The sequence below is a fragment of the Clarias gariepinus genome, chromosome 2 (genome assembly GCF_024256425.1).
Source record: "Clarias gariepinus isolate MV-2021 ecotype Netherlands chromosome 2, CGAR_prim_01v2, whole genome shotgun sequence".
In the NCBI taxonomy this organism is placed as follows: domain Eukaryota; kingdom Metazoa; phylum Chordata; class Actinopteri; order Siluriformes; family Clariidae; genus Clarias; species Clarias gariepinus.
The window spans coordinates 2929653-2952578 of record NC_071101.1 but is presented as its reverse complement, the minus strand read 5'-3'; the positions used below and the strand labels follow the sequence as shown (position 1 = coordinate 2952578).

General features: G+C 37.2%; 1 protein-coding gene and 2 long non-coding RNA genes across 4 annotated transcripts in view; all 3 read right to left on the bottom strand.

Moving 5' to 3' along the window:
• Positions 1 to 22926, bottom strand: part of LOC128510845 (uncharacterized) — a 220576-nt gene that overhangs the window by 9162 nt on the left and 188488 nt on the right. Inside the window, exon 4 of the mRNA XM_053483382.1 lies at positions 4395 to 4499. Coding sequence (XP_053339357.1) covers positions 4395 to 4499 — 105 coding nt within the window. The remainder of the gene's footprint in view (positions 1 to 4394; positions 4500 to 22926) is intronic.
• LOC128542823 (uncharacterized) lies at positions 9047 to 12969 on the bottom strand. Its single transcript, XR_008365686.1, has 3 exons — positions 12865 to 12969; positions 11031 to 11165; positions 9047 to 9764 (listed from the first exon to the last, which is right to left on the bottom strand). It is a non-coding gene; the product is annotated as an uncharacterized LOC128542823 (long non-coding RNA).
• Positions 13679 to 17413, bottom strand: LOC128542822 (uncharacterized). 2 transcript variants are annotated; one of them, XR_008365685.1, is made up of 4 exons: positions 17383 to 17413; positions 16945 to 17016; positions 15593 to 15704; positions 13679 to 13766 (listed from the first exon to the last, which is right to left on the bottom strand). It is a non-coding gene; the product is annotated as an uncharacterized LOC128542822 (long non-coding RNA). The 2 variants fall into 2 exon arrangements; XR_008365684.1 differs by lacking the exon at positions 17383 to 17413 and having other exon boundaries at positions 16945 to 17278.

The window sequence follows — 22926 nt, the reverse complement described above, 5'->3', positions numbered from 1 at the left end:
CACAACTTGACAGCAACCCCTCCCCCACACTCAAACACAAGCTAACCTCATTTAGCTACAGGAGCTAATGCGCTGCATTTAAAATGTTAAAATGTGTTCAATACAATAACATACAATAAACAACAAAAATAAAAATTTAATGAGTAACTTAATATTTTTCATCTAAATATATGTATATGTCCTGTTTAAATACAGTGTTGGGAAATAAAAGTATTTGCTCCCTATTTTTATTTTTATTTGCAGATTTGTCACACTGACATGATTCAGACCTTACAACAAATTTGATTATTAAACAAAGATAAGCTGAGGAAATACTAAATATAGTTTTAAAATAATAATTTAATTGAATAATTATTATTAAGCTGTCCAAAACCACCTGGTCTCATGTGGAAAAGTAATCTCCAAAATGTGCTTATCCCCAAATATGCTTCAGGATTGTTCTAAAAAGTTTTTTGTTAGTCCTGGAGTCTATGAGAAGCTTTCTGTTGATTTTGTGTTTACTGAGCCATGCCAAGCCATGGACTTTTATTTATTTTATTATTATTTTATTTTTTTATTTATTTGATCAGGGACAATGCACAAACAACATTAGTCTAAATATAAGAAGAGATGTGATGTGCCAGGTTATAGCAAAAATGCTAATTTCCACCCGCAGTCCCTGGACAGGTTGTTGTTACACTTACAAAAGCTTATCAAATATATACAGAAAAATACATAGAAACTCATAAAAACACTTTCTATCATCATTCAGTTCACTCACTCACAACTTACAGCGTTCATATCACAATCATTTAGTGCATACAAATTTGCTTTGATAATAACCACTGTTTGGTCAGGCGAGTAAAAGTACAATAATTTGTGCATGAAATAATTTCATTTGGAAGAGTGTTCCAAAGGCTCACTGCTTTATAGGAGAAAGATTGTTGACCATATGCAGTTTTGCATCTTGTAACGTTGCACTCTCCTCTAACTGTCGACCGTGTGGTTCTCGAATGTTGAATTTTGGATGTTGACTGTACAGGTAAGTAGTGCAGATGATAAGACTTAAATGAAAATGAAAAAGGATCTAAACAATGAATGTGAAACACCCTCCAAGAGCTGTTCCTGACAGTACTGCCAAATAAAATTGCCACCTTGGGTATGCTGCTACACCAGGTATACTGGAAATCGACTGTCTACTTGTCTACCAAACTACTAATTTCCAGTATACCTTGGTGTTCTAGCATTAATATACTGTAGACCTTGCTAGTTTGTCACTTACTCGTGGTCTTCAGAGTGGATGTAGGGGTGGAGAGGCCTTCAGTGGAGTCACCTGAAAATGAAACAAAGAGTTTACTATTAATACTGTATTATTACCATTAATATATGATGTTAGCCAAGGCATTAATAATCAGAGGAAAGCAGACTGCAAACTGTGCTGTTTAAAAACACACTGCCCGACAAAAAAAAAAAATGTATATATATGACGGGCCCAAGCACCCTGTGCCATCGGCACCCTGGGTCCATTGCACAACCTGTGTGTTATTTGAGTGTGTTAAGACATCGCCGCCCGGATGCACCCACAACTTGCACGCGTCACACACTTCAGTATATATCGATGATTAGGTCCTAAATATTTGTAAAGTGTGTTGTTGTGCGTGTGTGTTTCTCTGTGAGTGACATGCAAGGGTTAGTGTGTGGAGAGAAAGAGGTGTGTGTGGTTGTGTGTTTTAGTCGAATGTGATGAATAAATGTGTATGTGCGTGCATGTGTGTGTGAGTGTTAACATTTGTGATGTGTACGTGTGTACAATAGGCCGCAGATGCTGGAAAAAAAGCACACACTATGATGTTACTCAATGTGATGTCACTGAACGTGATGTCACTGAACGTGTCACTGAATATAATGTCAAACAGAAAGTGATTAATCATTTTTCAGCATAAGTTTAAGACATAATCACGATTGACCGATTTGAGAGATCAAAAATCCCTCAATATCTTTAGGTCATATCGGCCTGGTTTGGTGATGATCGTATAAATCCCCTAGCAGGAGTGTTTCAAAATCCATCAGGTGCATTTTTGTGAACGACCCAAAATAACCGGCCTCCTGTTGAGTTGAGCCCAGGACATGCACAGCGAAAGTTGTTTGGCTCACTGAGCTCTAAACGTATACAGAGTTTCGTGTGCATACAGTACATGCAGGTGTGAATGAGCTATGCAGCAAAATCGTAACTCTCAGGCTCTAATGGCAGCAGATTCCAACCTGCCTGCCAATTTTCATGAGTTTTTGAGCATGTTAAGACCCCCAAAATGTCCAAAAGGGTAAAAAAAATAATCCTTAGGAAAACAAGAGGGTCCTGCACACCCTATAGTGCTTGGACCCTAAAAAATGACTTAATATATAACACATTAATATTTCTCCTGACTGCATTTTACTTTGATTAGTGCACAAACATAATACATTCTTTCAATAAGTCTATGCAAGGTCACATTTATTTTTATCCAGAGTCACATTAATTTCTCTACAAGATCCTGTGTTCTCAAGATTTTAAATGGGGTTAATGTCTGAACTCGATGTCCAATCCATGGTTGAAAATGATGTCTTATGCTCCCTGAACCATTTTTTTCACAATTTGAGCCTGAAGAAAAACTGGCAACATTAGGAATATTGGAATATCCAGATAACATAAGGGTAGACTAATTGTGCATTTAAAGTTCACTCAGTAATGTTATAAAGAGTGAGGAATACAAGTGCCATAACATCTCTAACTGGTTGATACATACATGGATGAGTTACATATTCAGTATCATATTTTAATACTGCAAGCTGCAGAAACATTTTGTTTTGTTTAAAAAAAAAATAAAAACTTTTTTTTTAAGCTATAGCTTGAGGTCAGAGTGGACGTGAGAATGATGTACTTGGGTTATAAACCGTGATAAGCCCTGCAGTAGCGTGTTTATTACTTAGTGGTTTTAACAAACAGAAGTGAGAGCATCTCACACGCCCTAAATATGGATCATCATTGTGGCTTGTTAGCCTTGTTGGCACAAACATGCTTCAGAATTGTTCTAATAGGTTTTCAGTTAGTCCTTTAGGTGATGAAAAGCTTTCAGTTGAAGCTGTCAGAACCATTCGCTGATCCATGTCCAGTCCTGTCAGTACCATATACTTTTAGAGATGAGTCATTAGTGATACGGGGGTCAGTATCACTCTGGTATCATGCTGTTTACTCTTAGTACTATTTCAATATCAAAACCTTACAGTATGCAATATAACATGTGATGTGAGCCTACTGTACTCTGTCACACTAATCAAGATACAACATGAGATACAACCCAAAGTGATCTGGAGAAATTTATCTTTAATAATCCAAGCAAAGCAGACTGCAAACTGTTCTCTCTAAAAATATATATATATACAAGGAGTTCCTGACTACCAGCCGTTATCAAACAACATCATGAAAATCAAAAACATACTTTAGTTGGTCAGATAATAACTTTATTTCCAAATGTGAAACAAAACTTCACTGTATATCCACCTCCCCCTCCCCCACACACATGCTAACCTCATGTAGCTAGCTAACGCACCACATTTAAAATCTACTTACTAATGTTTTAAATTACGAGGCTAGTGGGGTGGGTGTAGGATTAGTGTCCACACTGCTTCATAACCCCTCCGACTGGTTCATACTAACCTACTGATTTCTGTCTCCTATTTTCAGAAAATCTGGAGAAACATTCTGTGCTGTGGAAGAAAAATAACTCGCTTCTGAATAAGAAGGTCAGTGTGTGTAGGTGGGACAGTTCTCTAAAAGTGACAGCTCGTGGTCAGAGTGGACGTGAGAATGACGCAGTTGTGTGTAAATGTGTCGAGTCCTGCAGCGGTGAGGTGGTGTTAGTGGTTTTGACGAGCAAAACAGACACGGAAATAACAGTGTGCTATACTAACTCACATCCTGTTATGTACACACAGGTACGGTAGGACTGCAGGACATCTTCAGGATCAGAAAAACTAGAGACCTATCGGGGACGTCTTCAGGACACATTAAAGCCTGAACAATCTTAACACTGGAGATTTGTGAAGGACCAGTTTTCTAAAAACACCTTATCAGTTTCCTCTTGAGGGCGTCTTCACTAAGGAATTAGTAATATCCTTTTTTAGACCTAAAGACCTAAAGACATCTTAATGTGTATCAAATATTAAAGACCTTCTACAGATGACCTGTCTGTCTTCACACTGATACGATAACATCAGCATAAACAGCAGCTAGAGACTACAGCTGGATAATTTACTTCATAAAGAACCTTTTAGTCTTTATAACAATCATCTGAACCCAACATGTGAAGAATGAAATGATTCATATGTGACCTTTGCACTTTAAACCACATCAGATGTAATGATGCTCTGGTACTGACCTGAAGAGTCCGTCTCACTGCCACTGGGAGTGCTGGGGTGAGAGGTTGTTCCTGCTGGAGCCGCCGTTGAGCAGATGGTCACATTATTTACTGCTGATGTAACGTCTACAGTATAAAGAGCATAAACTGACAGATTAAAAATGAAAATAATAAAGAAAACAAACATAAAAGCTGATAATCAAACATCTCACTGTGTGACTGAAAACAAGGCTGACGAATATTTGAGCATAAAATATAACTAGTTAAGAAAGTGCTTTATTCAATTTTATTTCTATAGCGCTTTTAACAATTGTCATTTCCACAAAGCAGCTTTACACAATCAAAAAGAAAATTATGGAAATGTGTGTAAATGTGTATGAATCAGAATGATCAGATCGTCCCTGATGAACAAGTCGAGGGCGACGGTGCTATGGGAAAAACATCCTGAGATGGTAATAGGAAGAAACCTTTAGAGGAACAGGGAACCCATCCTCATCTGGGTCGTTCTGGGGGTATTACATTATTATTGTTTTCACATTTCGTCTGCTTTACAAAAGTTGCCGCTTTTTATGACTAAACTCAAGCTGTTCGTTTTGCCTTTTACAAAGTGAAAGTGTGCCGATGTGAGCGGCTTTATTTCAGTCACAACCACATTCCAGACATTCTAATTCTAATTCTAATTCTAGTGCTCAAATAATTATTCAATGCTGGACACCAACAGCAAAAACAGCATGATTATTATTATTATTATTATTTAAATATTAAATAAAAGCCTGAAAGCCTCATGGGGAGGGGGAGGGGGGTCTCTAACGGGTGTGTAGACAAGACATGGGTGTGTGTACATGTTTTTTTCTGAGTTGCTACAATATCATTTAATTTACAAAATCACTTACAAAGAGAAAAAAGTGATTCGCAAGGCTGGCAACACATTCTTCTCTCCAAGTGAAGAAAAATAATATTTGCATAATCACACACAAACTCAGAACACAAACACTCACACTCACAAACTGTCCATACAAACACAATCACACACACACACACACACACACACACACACACACACTCTCTCTTCACATACACCTATGAGATGCTCACAAACACACATCGTACATGATACGTGATTCTCAGTAAACAGAAGTCACTTCAGTGTTTATGGACTTGTCGCTTCATTTCCCTGATTTGTAGTAACAGGTATTAAATAGTGTTTAACAGAGTTTGACAGTATAATGATCATCACTGTTCAATCACAATGTGTTGTAAAGACAGTGACGTATTCAGAACTGTCCAAATGATGTCTAATTATTACAGCGGCAGAAAACATGGGTGATGATTTGCAACCACGGACTAAAACTTGTGTGTGGAATCTGTGGCTAATATGTCGAATCCTACAACAGAAGCAATTAATATTTTGTAAAACGTGTCCTAATCGCCTACACTAACACGAACAATAACTAACTCATGGGAATCCCACGTGACTCCCTCCGCTCGATCAAATCCAAATACAGAATCATAAATTCAAACATTGTTCCGACCCTCCAGACCACCCACTTCTGTGGTGAGAATAAATAAATCACTCGCTGTCTCTAAACTGTACAATAACCTGATGTTTAAAAACTGAGAATGAATCGCCAAGTCCATATACTGTACATTGAAATTACTACACCCTACTCCCTACACCCTACTCCCTACACCCTACTCCCTACTCCATGTGCAGGGAATGTCTGTTAAGGGAAAACCGATACCATTCTAAAATATATAACATATTTTATATGTGTATAACTTATGAATAAATGATTTGATTATTTTACAAGATGTATGGAGATTTATTTGTTTATTTTCACAGATTACTAGCCTATAGAACACTAAGGATTTCTTAATTTAATTGAATAAAATATTAATTATTGTAGCCTATTACCATGATGTCGTCCTCGATAATAATAATAATAATAATAATAATAATAATAATAATAAAATATATAAATCCATTTTCAAGCTCCATTTTGTTCGTGCTCCAGTGAGACGCAAAGACTCATGGGAAATGTTTCATTCCCTTTTCCAGTGAAGACCTGATGCTCACTTGTTCCCTAAACCGTTACAGTTTCCTTTGAACTGTATGCACACCGAGTGTCACATGCGTGGGTGCTTAAAACCACACCCTTATTTTCAACATTTCACTCCAAGTTTTCCTGAAAAGTTAGCAGCTCTGCCACACACATTTTATAGGATTAGAAATTATATGGTAAAATTGTCATCAGACTTTATTATAAAATTAACAGAAATTATCAAAACAGACATTTTAGATTAAAACACTTTTATTGTGCATAAGACTTTAACATGTTTAAACTTTCAATCATGTTAAATCCTGACTGTTTGCCTTCAAATATCACTTTGTTAATTTTGTCATTACTTCCATCTACATTTAATACGAGGATGTTTGACTGCTGAATGCTGCTGAACAGGTAAGCAGGTGATAAAAAAACAATAACGACTCAATAAATGGGCATAAAATGTATATATTTTTAACATGCTCCAATTTTCCTCCCGACAATAACGACACTGAGGGACACATCAGAATTCATACAGAACCCAAAAGAATCTGTAAGGAGCCGTTACTGTCCTGTATCGGGGTCTCCAGGGGTCATAACTAATTTGCATCCGTCTACATTCAGGAGCACATTTGGTTTAGTTGAGATTGGATCTAACAAGCACGTTCTTAATTTAGCCGAGGTGATAAGTTTGTAAAGCTCTTTCTGTCCTGACGTGTAAGGCACTAAAAATCTTAATGTGACTCTTCAGGCTGGACTGGATCATGAGATGCTGTTGGAGGTCGAACCTCCGTTATTTTCTTCCTGATACTATTTCCATTAAAGAAGTCCATAAAGTCTTCACTACTAAACTGTAATGAGATACTCTCTGCGGGCATCTTAGATTGTGTTAGTCTCACCACTGTACTAAATAAGAACCTGGGATTGTTTTGGCTCAGATGCTCGGCCCTAGCAGTTTTTAGAGCCTGTCTATAGCTGCACATACTGTCCTTATACATGTTTCTAAAAACTTCTAATTTAGTTTTCCTCCATTTTCGTTCGAGGTTACGGGTTGCTCTCTTTAGGGTGTGTGTATGACTATTGTACCAAGGAGCAAGTGTTTTATCTCTAACTTTTTTTAATCTGATGGGAGCAGCAGTGTCTAATGTACTGGTAAAAACAGTGCCCATGCTGCTAGTCACTTCATCTAGATTGTCTGTATTTAGGGGTCTAATAAGAATTTGAGACAGATCCAGCAGATTACTTGTGAATCTGTCTTTAGTAGTCGGATTCATATTTCTAACAAACTGATAACGTGGGGAGACACAGCTAATCTGTTCTACAGACAAAGTATAAATCAGGAGGTGGTGATCTGTAATATCATCACTTTGAGGTAAGATCTCTATATTAGAGACATCTATACCATGGGGTATAATTAAATTTAGCGTATGATTACAGCGGTGAGTTGCTCCATTTATATTTTGTTTAACCCCAAAGGAATTTAGCAAATCCATAAATGCTAGTGCTAAAGCGTCGTTAGCATCGAGATGGCAGGAGGAAGAAACCTGGAGAGGAACCAGACTCACCATGGAACCCATCCTCATCTGGGTCGTTCGGGGGGTATTACAGTATTATTGTTTTCACATTTCGTCTGCTTTACAAAAGTTCTCACTCTTTATGACTAAAATCAAGCTGTTCATATCGCCCTTTACGAAAGTGAAAGTGCGCCGATGTGAGCAGCTTTATTTCAGTCACAACCACATTCCAGACATTCAAATTCTAATTCTAATTCTAGTGCTCAAATAATTATTCAATGCTGGACACCAACAGCAAAAACAGCATGATGATTATTATTATTTAAATAATTTTAAAAAGCCTGAAAGCCTTATGGGGAGGGGGAGGGTCTCTAAGGGGTGTGTAGACAAGAGCCGTTTATGTACATGTTTGGCCAAGCTGGCTACACATTGTTTTCTCCAAGTGAAGAAAAATAATATTTGCATAATCACACAAAAACTCAGAACACAAACACTCACACACACAAACTGTCCATGCAAACACACACACACACACACACACACACACACACATACTGGTTTCCATGTTCTATGGGGACCAAGCTTCTGATCATCACTTGTAGGGACCACACTTTCTAAAGGTTCTAGAGGTACAAAAAAAATCAAGTACAGTAACCATAGCTTTGTTAGCTCATACACGACTTCAAATATCCAAATAAATTAAGTAATGCTTTGACCATGGTATATGGGGACTTGACAAAATCAGATGAACATGACCTATGGGGACCTCGTATACATATTATTTGAATAATTCACACAATTCCATCACAATTAATGGGGACCTTATTTGCATGATTCACACAAATTCCTGTGTGATTAGTGGGGACCTTGCAACAATATAAAAAGCACCTCAGATTACTGCATATGTTAAAAAAAGTTTAATTTTAAAACGAAGTAGAATTAAAGGATACTGTAATAGTAATACATAATGAGCAGTTTGGATATTAAAATTGATCTTAGCTTAGTTGATTACAGTTTATTAAATAAATTTTTTTATTAAGTGCCCTATTATGATTTTGGCTTAATTATCTTAAAATGACAATCAACTTTCTGAGATTTCATGACAGAAATGTTTGCACAGACGTGATTAGTTTTTTGTTTTTTTTAAGTTCAGTAAATGCATGATGTTTCCAATGTCAATGAGTAATCGTGTTAAATAGCCTAATTGATATGTCTGTAGAGAAAAATAATTTTGATATGTCATAATTGAAATGCCCTAAAAAGTGATGTAGAGATGTAGCATGAAGCCTGCAAATGGTGCTAGTGATGCAATGTAAACTTTGAAGAGATAATGGTGGAGGCCCCATTACTGAACACAAAATTTATTTATTAAGTAATTGTTGGGTGTATAGAAGACTTGACCTTTGGTGGTAAAGGGAATTCCACCACATTAGCAATATAATAAAACAACTATTGCTTGAATTTCAAGACAATAAACTTGCATTTTAATTGCAAAAGCTTTTAATTGAGTTCAACTGCACAAAAGAACTCAAATATAATAAAATTAGTACAAACTTAAAACTTTAACCACAGAACCTGCCATACTACAGAATTGATTAACTTCACCCTACAGTATTTACATTGCAGTTCCCCTTTTTAGGCCGTAATGTGGTTATAAACGTAGAATTACAGATTCTGTCAGTCCTGGTTCTGGAGCTTCTGGTTTAGCCCTTAAGCATTTCTTACAATCATTCTTTGCTGGTACAATACCAGATATGATGAATCGATGTGCCTTTCCACTGCCTGTACCTCTGTCTGCTGCCAGGATGTTTTCTTCCTCTGGAACACTTTACCTTAAAGTAGTCAGAAAAAATAAAACAAAATTAGTAATTGAAAGGATCAGAAAGTGTGTATACTGTAATTCTGATCCAATGTTCTGAATCCTATATCAGTACAAATGCCATTATTTGCATTTACTCATGAATCCTGATGCATTGTCAGTCAAAAACTGATTTGTCTATTCTGCCACTTAAGACTGAAATGATCAATTGGGGAAAAGATCATTAGGATCAACTTTTCCTTTAAGCTATGCATATTGTGCTGATATCCAGAAGCTGTTACATTTGATCAATGTTCTCAGCTCAAAGTTTATACATTCATGGAAAGAACAATAATAAACAGGTCAATAGCTAATTAGAAAGTTGTTCACAAGCAAAGGGGTGGGGTTCACCACTTTGTGAAAAACTGTATTATGACAATTTAAGATAAATGCTTCTTAAAGTACAACTGCTAGGAATTTGGGGATTTCACCATCTACAATCCATAATTTTAAAAGATTCGGAGAGAGCTGACGAAATCTCTATATGTAAGGGGAAGGCTGAAAGCTATCACAATGCTGGTGACCTTCAACCTCTCAGGTGGCACTACATCGAAAACCTACTGTACATGACTGTATAATGGATATTACTTAAAAAAAAAAAAAAAAAAAAAACATTGTCAGTAAACAAAGTTCATCATTGCATCTACCTTGCAAAGCAAAAGCCATACATCAGCAACATCTGAAAATGCTACTAAGGCCCAAGGTCATCAGAGATGGAGTGACATAAAGAGGGAAAGTGTGCTGTGGTCGAATGAGTTCACCATTTAAATTGAATTTGGAAATCAAGTACACTGTAGGGAACTTTCGTCCCCCACAAGGATCATCCAGATACCAGCACAAATCCAAACGCTGGTATCTTTAAATAGTATGGAGTGTGTTCATTCCAATATCATGTGAAGGCACCATTAATGCTGAAAGATACGTACAGGTTTTGGAGCAACCAACTGTGCCAGCAAAAATATTTTTCAGGGATGCCTCTGTTTATTCCTCCAAGACAATGCCAAGCCACATTCTGCATATGTTACAACATCAAGGATTCATAGTATAAGAGTGCTGGAACTAAACTGTCCTTCCTGCAGTCCAGACACGTCTTCCATTGAAAATGTGTGTTGAATTACAGTATAAAGCACAAAATACAACAATGGAGACCCCAGTTTGTTGAGCAACTGAAGTCATCAGCAACATCAGGCAAAAAGGGAAAAAAATTTCACATTCAACACAGAATGTGTAAAGAGTTTACCTTTTGAGAAGGGCCTCACAGCACTGACCCCTGAAGGTGTCACATGATCTAATAGTGATGGTTTGTATCTCTTGGATGGTGGTGGAAGCATCTCATTCCTTTCAGTAGGAGGAAGTGTCTCAACTATTGATGGTTCTATGGAAAATAATCAAAATTCAGCATTTTCACAACAATATATAGTATTTCACTATCAGAGCAACACACATTAACACACAACCAACAATGCATCAAGAAATCTGAAGCCAAACAAGGCAAAGATATAAAATATGTTAATATGGTTGTAAAAGCCAACACAAGTACAAAAGCCTAATATGAATTTGGGGGAGGACATTTAGGGTTGTATAGTTTTTTTCTAATTTGATTTATGTTTTTGCAGAAATACAGAAAATTCTCAAGAGTTCATAGGCACCACCATAATTAGTGCATAAAATTTTTAACTTTTTAAAAAATGTTTATTGTATTTTTTATTGGCTCCTGATACTGACTATGAATTACATTAAGGTTAAGTACATAAATTTCTGATGTGGAATCATACAGTTAATCAGAATAGTCAGGAACAGTGTCTTTCCTGCCTATTTCAGCTGCCAGCGTTCACACGCCTTGACTAAAACCTGCTTTGTGAGGACATTTCATACACACTGATATTGCTCCTTGTGGGGACCACATTTGTCCAATGTTACACACACATTTTCTAGTCAGACAAAGACTGAAGGTGCGTTGTGGGGACGTCGTGAGTAAACAGAATACAGGCCTCATTAAGCAAGAAGAAAAAAACCTAGTGAAGATTAAAATCTACCTCAAATATGCCTTAAAGACTAACCTTCTAGATGCATTACATTAGATTGTTTGGCGTACTAATTCACACTACTCCTGCCTAGTCCAGCTGTCAGCGTTCACACACCATGAATAAAACAAGCTTTGTGAGGACGTCGTGAGTGTACAGAATACAGTACTTATAAACCAAGAAAAAAATCCCAGTAAAGGTTAAAATCTGCCCTAAAAGGACAGAAACATGAAAAGAAAGACTGTAATCTGAAGTGATGAACATGAATGTACCTGTTGAGGAGTGTTGTTTGGACCAGTAGCTGAGTCTTTGACAGGGGGAAGGCTGGGAGTCGTCCTCTGCCATGGCATTAGCTGCAATGCTGACTGTCTGAAAACACATTATAATGAAAATATTTCAGTTTCTGAAAACATAAGAAACAAATAAGCAGTCTGATGTAAATACTACATAACATTCAGATAGACTGGCCACTGGGTCAGAAAAAATCTTCAAGATGAGATGCATTCCAATATACCATAGACATCAGAGGAAAAATACTCAAATTCATAGTAAAAATAACTTTCCTGCGTAGTCCAGCTGCCAGCGTTCACACACCTTGACTAAAACCTGCTTTGTGAGGACATTTCATACACACTGTTATTGCTCCTTGTGGGGACCACATTTGTCCAATTTTACACACAGATTTTCTAGTCAGACAAAGACTGAAGGTGCGTTGTGGGGACGTCGTGAGTAAACAGAATACAGGCCTCATTAAGCAAGAAGAAAAAACCCAGTGAAGATTAAAATCCACCTCAAATATCCCTTGAAGACTAACCTTCTAGATGCATTACATTAAACAGTTTGGCGCACTAATTTACACTACTCCTGCCTAGTCCAGCTGTCAGCGTTCACACACCATGAATAAAACAGGCTTTGTGAGGACGTCGTGAGTGTACAGAATACAGTACTTATAAACCAAGAAAAAAATCCCAGTAAAGATTAAAATCTGCCCTAAAAGTACAGAAACAGGAAAAGAGAGACTGTAATCTGAAGTGATGAGCATGAATGTACCTGTTGAGGAGTGTTGTTTGGACCAGTAGCGTCATCTATCTGAGTCTTTGACCAAAGGGAAGGCTGGGAGTCATCCTCTGCCATGGCATTAGCTGCAATGCTCACTGTCTGAAAACACATATTATAATAAAAATATTAACATTTCTGAAAACATAAAAAACAAATACTCAGACTGATGTAAATACTGCATAACATTCAGATAGACTGGCCACTTGGTCAGAAAAATCTTCAAGATGAGATGCATTTCAATATACCATAGACGTCAGAGGAAAAATACTCAAATTCATAGTAAAAATAACTTTCCTGCGTAGTCCAGCTGCTAGCGTTCACACACCTTGAATAAAACCTGCTTTGTGAGGACATTTCATACACACTGTTATTGCTTCTTGTGGGGACCATATTTGTCCAATTTTACACACAGATTTTCTAGTCAAACAAAGACTGAAGGTGCGTTGTGGGGACGTCGTGAGTAAACAGAATACAGGCCTCATTAAGCTAGAAGAAAAAAACCTAGTGAAGATTAAAATCTACCTCAAATATGCCTTAAAGACTAACCTTCTAGATGCATTACATTAGATTGTTTGGCGTACTAATTCACACTACTCCTGCCTAGTCCAGCTGTCAGCGTTCACACACCATGAGTAAAACAGGCTTTGTGAGGACGTCGTGAGTGTACAGAATACAGTACTTATAAACCAAGAAAAAAATCCCAGTAAAGGTTGAAATCTGCCCTAAAAGGACAGAAACATGAAAAGAGAGACTGTAATCTGAAGTGATGAACTGGAATGTACCTGTTGAGGAGTGTTGAGGAGTGGAACAGTAGAGTCACCTATTTGAGTCTTTGATAGGACGGAAGGCTGGGAGTCATCCTCTGCCATGGCATTAGCTGCAATGCTCACTGTCTGAAAACACATATTATAATAAAAATATTAACATTTTTGAAAACATAAGAAACAAATACTCAGACTAATGTAAATACTGCATAAAATTCAGATAGACTGGCCACTTGGTCAGAAAAAATCTTCAAGATGAGATGCATTTCAATATACCATAGACGTCAGAGGAAAAATACTCAAATTCTTAGTAAAAATAACTTAACTGCAATAACTGACCCTGCCATTCAAATACTTTCTGAGGGGACTGGACATGGACATTGAACCCGAGTGGTCTGTAAACCAGGGCCAGGGGTAGCTCAGTGGTTAAGCCATTGGACTACGGTTCGGAAGATCCCAGGTTCCCAGGTTCAAACCCCACAACCACCAGGGCCTTTGTTGGGCCCTTGAGCAAGGCCCTTAACCCTCAACTGCTCAGATGTATAATGAGATAAAAGAGCGTTTGCCAAGTGCCTAAATGTAAATGTAAACCTTTCAAAACCAGCTCATCAGCACCAAACTAGAGAAGAAAATTTGGTATCCAAAAATAGTGAAATCGAATAGTCTTCTCATTCTAGGAATAAGCTACCAAGAATGATTGCCAACATGATGAGGATGAAATCAGGAAAAACCCGATTGGCTATTACAGGCACAGTCTCTCTTCTCTGAGGACATTTTACACATGTACCAAGAACAAGGTGTACATCTGCAACACATTGAAAATCTTTGCTCCTTCCTGTGGAGTGTTAAATGTACACTACCGTTTAAAAGTTTGGGGTCACTTGCAAATTTCTTTGTTTTTGTTTAGTGATTTATTTTCTACATTCTATAACAATACTGGGGATTTCAAAACTATAAAATAACACATATGGAATTAGATAATTACGTAACAACAACAAAAACAACAGTTAGTTGTTATTTTAAGACACAGAGGTCAGCCTTTCTGTAATAGTTTTTGCAAGAACAGTATTGTCAAGTGCATTTGCAAAATCCGTCAAGCACCATAATGAAACTGGCTCTCATGAAGGCCGTCCCAGGAGGGCGAGACCAAAACCTACCTCTGCCACAGACGAGAAGTTCATTTAGAGTTATCAGCCTGAAAAATGACCAATTAACAGCACCTCAGATTAGAGGCGTTATGAAGTCTTTACAGAGCAGAAGTAGCAGAAACATCTCACCATTAACTGTTTAAAGGAGATTAATGCATTTTTGGACGCCTTTAGCATTCCTTTACAATGTACAAAAAATCAAGAACGATCATGGAGTTAGAAAGTGACCCCAAACTTTTGAACGGTAGTGTATATACATGGGCCCATCGGTCATTCCCATAAAATGTCTTCTGTGTATAAATGACCTTTTGAGGTTGTTAAGACAAATGACAAAATTTTAGTACTGCTGAAAATATAGTTATATCTGTATTTGATCAAGATAATGATTTAAACCATTACTAGCTTCATATAACGGTTTACATGAAATAAATTATAGGTTTATTGAGAAATCTGAAAAACAATAAATATGTACCACATATTAACCACATATTGTGTTCGTACTAATTGTAAGTGAGATGATGTAAACATATTCTGCATACCTTGATTTGATTGTATTGTTTTACAATACAAATAATGTAATCAATCTATCAGACCCATGAACACTTTGTAACAAACATGCAAACACCAGACAAGGTTAATCTATGGTAATATGCACCACAAAAACTGACTTCAATAAATGATAGCTGATTTGAGATAAACTGTAATCTAGTGCCAATTTAATGTGCCCTGAAGTTTTGATGCTGATCAGATCATGATTAAATACGTTAGTAATTATTAACTGATAAATCACATAAGATAGCACCTTACCTTGTTTTGCATTGATGTACTTCACCTCCAATTTCCACGTTTTGTCAGTCTTTAAAACAATGTGATGAATGGCATCCTTAAGGGGGCTTATCCGGGATGGCATTACAGCCTGCTGGGGAAAAAAAAAAATTGCATTGGATTCAGTTACAGCTTGAGGTCTTAGCTATATAATATTTTATTTTATACAGTTATTAGCTATATAATATTTTTACTAGATCTTATGCTCAGATGATTCAAAAGCAAATAATTTCATACTTTCAAGATTTCTCAAGATTTTACTCAAACGTAAAACAAAATGGGAAATCTGATATTGTATGTTAATAAAACATAATCAGAGCCTAAAATCTTCTGGGTATTGTTTACATTGCAGGATGGAAATATACTCCCCCAGGAGCAGACCCTTTCTCCCTTTCCACACTCTATGCCCTTTCCTGTTGGTACAGCCCAGCTCCTCTCTTACCATACCCAGTGTGAAATGCTTCAGGGTCCCGATCTATTCATCATATAATTGCAAAATAAACTATACAGGAATCAAGTTTGCTTATTGTTTTTAACAACTCAGCAAAATAAATGACTTCAAGGTTACATGCAGAATTATCCCGGACTCTTCAGTAAACAGGGACAAAATTCAAACTTCAAGCTCAGTTAAATATCTGACACAGTGCTGGAGGGAAGTGACTCACTATTGCTCTATTTAGTCTCTAATCTATAAAAAAATTATGTAGAATCTGGCAGTATCAAAATGACAAAAAGTGTGTCCAAATACTTATGGACACCTGTCTGTTATCTGTGCCTGCTGATGCCTACTGAGGAAACCCGCTCCACAGAAAGAGCACAGCTCAGCTGCAGAGTTTAGAGCAGCAGATTAAAAGGAGGCATATCACAAGTGCTTTAAAGATTATTATTAATATTTATATTAATAATAATAACAGGAATTGGTGATGTGTGCTTGGCCCAGGCTCCTGTCCATCCCTATCCTCCATTTTTAAAAGCTATAAACTTCACCTGTCACTCAGATCCATAACTATTTAGGCTCCAGTTCTTGGGAAACCTGACATGGCTACTTATCAACTAGCTATCTGATTAGTTGGTAAAGCTAGTTAAATAAGTAGGTATTACACTAACCATCCACATGACATGCCAGCTACAGGAGCCAATTTAATATATTAGCTTCATTTAATGAACTTCTGAGGCTCACTACTGTGCTACACTGGTTAAGCTGCATGCTAATCAGCTGGCTAGTCAGTCCGCTAGCATAACAATCACTTTATTAGCATGATTTATCATAAATATCATCTTAAAACACAAAATATAAAACCAAAAACTTATAAATAATAAAAAAAGAAACTTACCTTTGTGTGTATTTGCTCTTAAAACAGCAGCAGAAACTTCTCTTTGTGTATTTGTTGCTACTTCCTGTAGCACTGATAAGCCATTAAAGCAGGCCGGAAAAAAGACGATTTCCCAGAAACAAAAAAAAATCCGACATGGGTTTCACCACTTAAAAAAAAAATTGTAATTTAAAGATTTTTAATGAATTTGAATTACTATTAAGTATATATGGATTAGGGGGGAAATTATGACAGGCTAGTTGGCTGCTGACTTTTTACTGTTTAGCATATGGAAACAATTTAATTAGCCTTTTAACACTTTTATGTGGTATGTAGTTCTTAATATAGCAGTCACTTTTTGTACACCTACATTTTATATTTGTTTTACATATACTCAAAAATCAATATGAGTACCTATTTATGAATAAATGTTAAAAAATTATAGCCGTGTGGTCTTACCTCTTAGTTTAAAGCTATTGAGCATGCGCAGATTACCTAGATTCCTTTTAAAGTAGGCGGTACCGCAATTTGCATGAATTAGACTTGCAGAGTGTGTGTGGTGGTCGGCCAAGCTCCACCCCTGAAAAGTTCCGGCTCCAGACTAAAGGGGGCAGCATGGGAAATCCGTGTGTATTACACGACCAGTCCAACACATCAATTACGGGCCAAAGCTAAAACATAGTGAGGCACCTATGTACAGCCTCCTCAACATGTTTCAAGGCTTTCCGTTATGGGGACGTGGTTTTTTGTCCCCACAACGTTTTTGGTCCCCATAGCGTGACTGTGTAAACAGATCGATGTCCCCATAATGTGATGAATACCAACGCACACACTCACTCACACACACACACACACACACACACACACACACACTCACACACACACACACACACACACACACTTTCCACATACACCTATGAGATGCTCACAAACACACATCGTACATGATACGTGATTCTCAGTAAACGGAAGTCACTTCAGTGTTTATGGACTTGTCGCTTCATTTCCCCTGATTTGTAGTAACAGGTATTAAATAGTGTTTAACAGAGTTTGACAGTATAATGATCATCACTGTTCAATCACAATGTGTTGTGAAGACAGTGACGTATTCAGAACTGTCCAAATGATGTCTAATTATTACAGCGGCAGAAAACATGGGTGATGATTTGCAACCGCGGAATAAAACTTGTGTGTGGAATCTGTGGCTAATATGTCGAATCCTACAACAGAAGCAATTATTATTTTGTGAAACGTGCTTTCCTCGCCTTCACTAACACGAACAATAACACGTGACTCCCTCCGCTCGATCAAATCCGAATACAGAATCAGAAATTCAAACATTGTTCCGACCCTCCAGACCACCCACTTCTGTGGTGAGAATAAATAAATCACTCGCTGTCTCTAAACTGTACAATAACCTGATGTTTAAAAACTGAGAATGAATCGCCAAGTCCATATACATTGAAATTACTACACCCTACTCCCTACACCTTACTCCCTACTCCCTACTCCCTAATCCCTACTCCATGTGCAGGGAATGTCTGTTAAGGGAAAATTGATACCATTCTAAAATATATACTGTATTATATATGTGTATAACTTGAATAAATTATTTGATTAATTTACAAGATGTACAGAGATACCCTATATAACAATAAAGATTTTTTATTGAATTGGATAAAATTTTAATTATTGTATCCTATCAGAGGCGGCATTACCATTAGGCAAAAGAAGGCAAACGCCTAGAGCCCCGACCTGTCAGGGCCCCGTGACTTTAGCCTAAGTATTTTTAGGCAGCACTTACGTCTAATATTTAAAAATCCACTTGTTGAAATAGCATTAGAATGCCGTTACACCATGCGGGTTGCGTTGAAGCGTTTTAGTACCATACAACACCCCCCCCCCCCCAAAAAAAAAAAACACACTCTACAATGGTACACTCCATGTGACGAAAGCGAAAGTTCTTTACTGCAGTTTGATTGAGGAGCGAGAGAGACTCCCATCTACAGCCATGAAACGAAGTTACCCAAGTGGTGCAGAGAAAACGGAAATAACGGGAAAAGAACAGACAAGTAATAGAATCTTTGACAAATGTAACACAATATTTCCCGCCAGTGTAGCAGATAGTCACAGGTCACCTCAGGTCAACAACGTCACAAGAGAGACTGTCTGCACGTGCTATTGTCTCCATGCATTGAGCACAAAAATCAGTCCACGTGGAGTCAGGAATAACAAAGTGTGTTAAAGCCAGATTCTAGTGTCCTGACCTCCACTATTTACCCCAGTCATGCACACAATAAGACTAATTATTTAAAATATATTAAAATTAACATTATTTTTATACTATTCTTAATCCAACACCCCAATATTCATATGTTTTCCCACCCACTAAATCTTATTTGATGAAGGAAGGAAAAGCTATTTAAAAACGTAAATAATAAAAAAAAAAACGGAGAAAGAATATAAGCTAAAGAAATACAGTGTCAAAAGGGGAGAAGAGAAGGAAAGACATGGAGATAACATTTGAGGAGGAGAAAGCAAAAAGAAAAGAGAGAGAGAGAGAGAGAGAGAGAGAGACCTCCAAATAAAATAAAATCAATAAAGAATTAGAAGAGAGATGCAAAGACAAAATACAAAAAAGAGGAAAGTAAATATAGTGATGAAGAAGAGAAACAGTAAAATGCATTAAAAGAATTGTGAGGAGAAAAAGAAATCAGTCAAGTAGGAGAAATACATAAAATTTAAAGCATTAAAGGGACAGAAGAAGACAGACAGACAGAGTGAAGAAGAGTAAGACAAAGACATGAAGACAAGGATAAAGATAAGAGATAATTGTTTTAATAAGTTTTTTTTTGGTATTATTTCTGTCACTCTATTGACCCGTCATGGGTTTTCTTACTTTAGTGAAACAACATAGAAGTCAATCGAGGCCAATCGGCAACTATTAATCTGCTGATTAATATCATGTTGAAATACAAAAGGTCTCTGTATCAGATCTGTAAACTGACAATAAGTTACATTCTTATTGTAAAAAATTGTCTGTGCATTAGTTACCTGTTAATGTTTTGTTGTTGTTTTCTTTCTACAGGTCTAGACATCTGAATGAGTTTGCTGAGGGATGACGAGTGAAGGGACGTTTAAAGTAAGACTTTTAAAAAAAACACTGAATGCAGAGGGCCCCATATCCATGTTCGCCTTGAGCCCCCAAATTGCTAAATCCGCCACGGTGTCCTATTATCATGATGTCGTCCTTGATAATAATAATAATAATAATAATAATATATATAAATTCTTTTTTAAGCTCCATTTTGTTCGCGCTCCAGTGAGACGCAAAGACTCATGGGATATGTTTCATTCCCTTTTTCTGTGAAGTGAAGAACTGATGTTTACTTGTTCCCTACACTGTTACAGTTCCCTTTGAACTGTATGCACACCGAGTGTCACATGCGTGGGAGCTTAAAACCACACCCTTATTTTTAAAATCTCACTGCAAGCTTTCCTGAAAAGTTAGCAGCTCTGCCACACACATTTTATAGGATTAGAAATTATACGGTGTAATTGTTATCAGACATTATTATGAAATTAACAGAAATTATCAAAACAGACATTTTAGATTAAAAACGAACATTTTAGATGAAAATAAGAGTTTAACATGTAATAAATCTTTCAATCGTGTTTAATCCTGACTGTTTGCCTTAAAATATCACTTTGTTAATTTTGTCATTACTTCCATCTACATTTAATATGAGGATGTTTGGCTGTCAAATGCTGCAGAACAGGTAAGGTAATGCACAACCGATAATGACTCTATAAATGGGCATAAAATTAGTACTGACTCGATAACAGCACTTATGAGTCGACACCAAGGCGTTAACGAGGTGCTAGTGTCAGGAGGGGCAGCCGAAATGTTTTAACATGTTCTAATTTTCCTCGAGGAACACATCAGAATTCATACAGAACCAAAAGAGTCTGTAAAGAGCTGTTACTGTCCTGTATCGGGGTCTCCAGAGGTTATAACCAATTTGCATCGGTCCAAATTCAGGAGCACATTTGGTTTAGTTGGTATTGGATCTAACAAGCACATTGTTGATTTAGCCGAGGTGATAGGTTTATACTGTACAGCTCTTCCTGTCCTGACCTGTAAAGCACTGAAAATCTAAATGTGGAGCTTCAGGCTGGACTGGAGGACGAGATGCTGTAGAGGTCGAATGTCTATTATTTTTTTCCTGATACTATCAATTTTTCCATTACAGAAGACCATAAAGTCTTTACTACTAAACTGTAATGAGATACTCTCTGTAGATATCCCAGATTGTGTTAGTCTCACCACTGTACTAAATTGTACCTGGGATTGTTTTGGCTCAGATGCTCGGTTCTAGCAGGTTTTAGAGCCTGTCTATAGCTGCACATACTGTCTTGATACATGATTCTAAAAACTTCTAATTTAATTTTTCTCCATTTTCGCTCGAGGTTACGGGTTGCTCTCTTTAGGGCGTGAGTATGACTATTGTACCAAGGTGCAAGTGTTTTATCTCCGACTTTTTTTAATCTGATGGGAGCAACAGTGTCTAATGTACTGGTAACAAGAGTGGCCCTGCTGCTAGTCACTTCATCTAGATCGTCTGTATTTAGGGGTCTAATAAGAATTTGAGACAGATCCAGCAGATTACTCGTGAATCTGTCTTTAGTAGTCGGATTCATATTTCTAACAAATCGATAACATGGGGAGACACAGCTAATCTGTTCTACGGGTAGAGTATATATCAAGAGGTGATGATCTGTGATATCATCACTTTGAGGTAAGATCTCTATATTAGAGACATCTATACCATGGGGTATAATTAAATCTAGTGTATGATTAAAGCGGTGAGTTTATATTTTGTTTAACCCCAAAGCATCGTTAGCATCATCTCCATGGATATTAACGTCTCCTACAATCAACACTTTGTCAGAGTTAATCAGTGAATGTGACAGTAGATGAGTTATAGTAGTAAATTAAAAGACGTGTCTATGAGTTAGGCAGTGTACGTCAGATCAGTCTTCATGCTTTTAGGTCACATTAACCACACACACGCGCACATGAGTAGGCGCACACACACACACACACACACACACACACACACACACTTTCTCAGTTCTTTCACACAGTGCTTTAGGGTTTAGTGCAGGAAATAAAACAACTTAAATAACTAACATTACACTACATGTACACACACACACACACACACACACTACACCACTGTACACACTCTCACTAAATCACTGTACACACTACACACACACACACTCACTACACTACATGTACACACACACACACACACACACACACACACACACAGTTATAGACGTTACACTCACCATGTAATGGAGTGACAGTCAGATTGTAGACAGTATTATTGTTACAGTCGTAAATCCCCGAGTCTGAGAGAGACAGATCCCTTATATAGAGTGATAAATCATCTAACACACTGTATTTGTGATCTGGATCAGGGTTGTGTTTAATGGTGTCTCCTCCAGGTTTAACAGTGAGGATGGTGCGTCTCTCTTTTCCTTTACTCCAAGTCACACTACCATTATTACTACAGTAAAGAGAAACATCTCTCCCCTCTGTTCCAGTCTTATAGTACAGGACTGTAAAGACAAAAATAAAAACTACATTAAAATGTGATCAGTCTGTAAAACATCACTGCAGCAACAATTTGTAGATTTAACACTAAATTATAAATCATTATAAATACAGGAACCCTCATTAGTCACAAACTTTACCACATTAATAACTGTTCAACAACACTCTATATCTGTGGAGTCTCCACTGTACACGTCCCTGTAATTGATCTGTTACTATGGAAACGATAAAGCACTGGAGCGAGTACATTAATATAAAGCTGCACTACTGTGAGAGCTGCTGTTCTAGAGAATGAATGAACCCCAGTGGTAATGTGTGGTGTGTATAAGAGCTGTGTATAGAGTGTGTAGTGGTTTACTCACCGCTGTGAGCCGTGT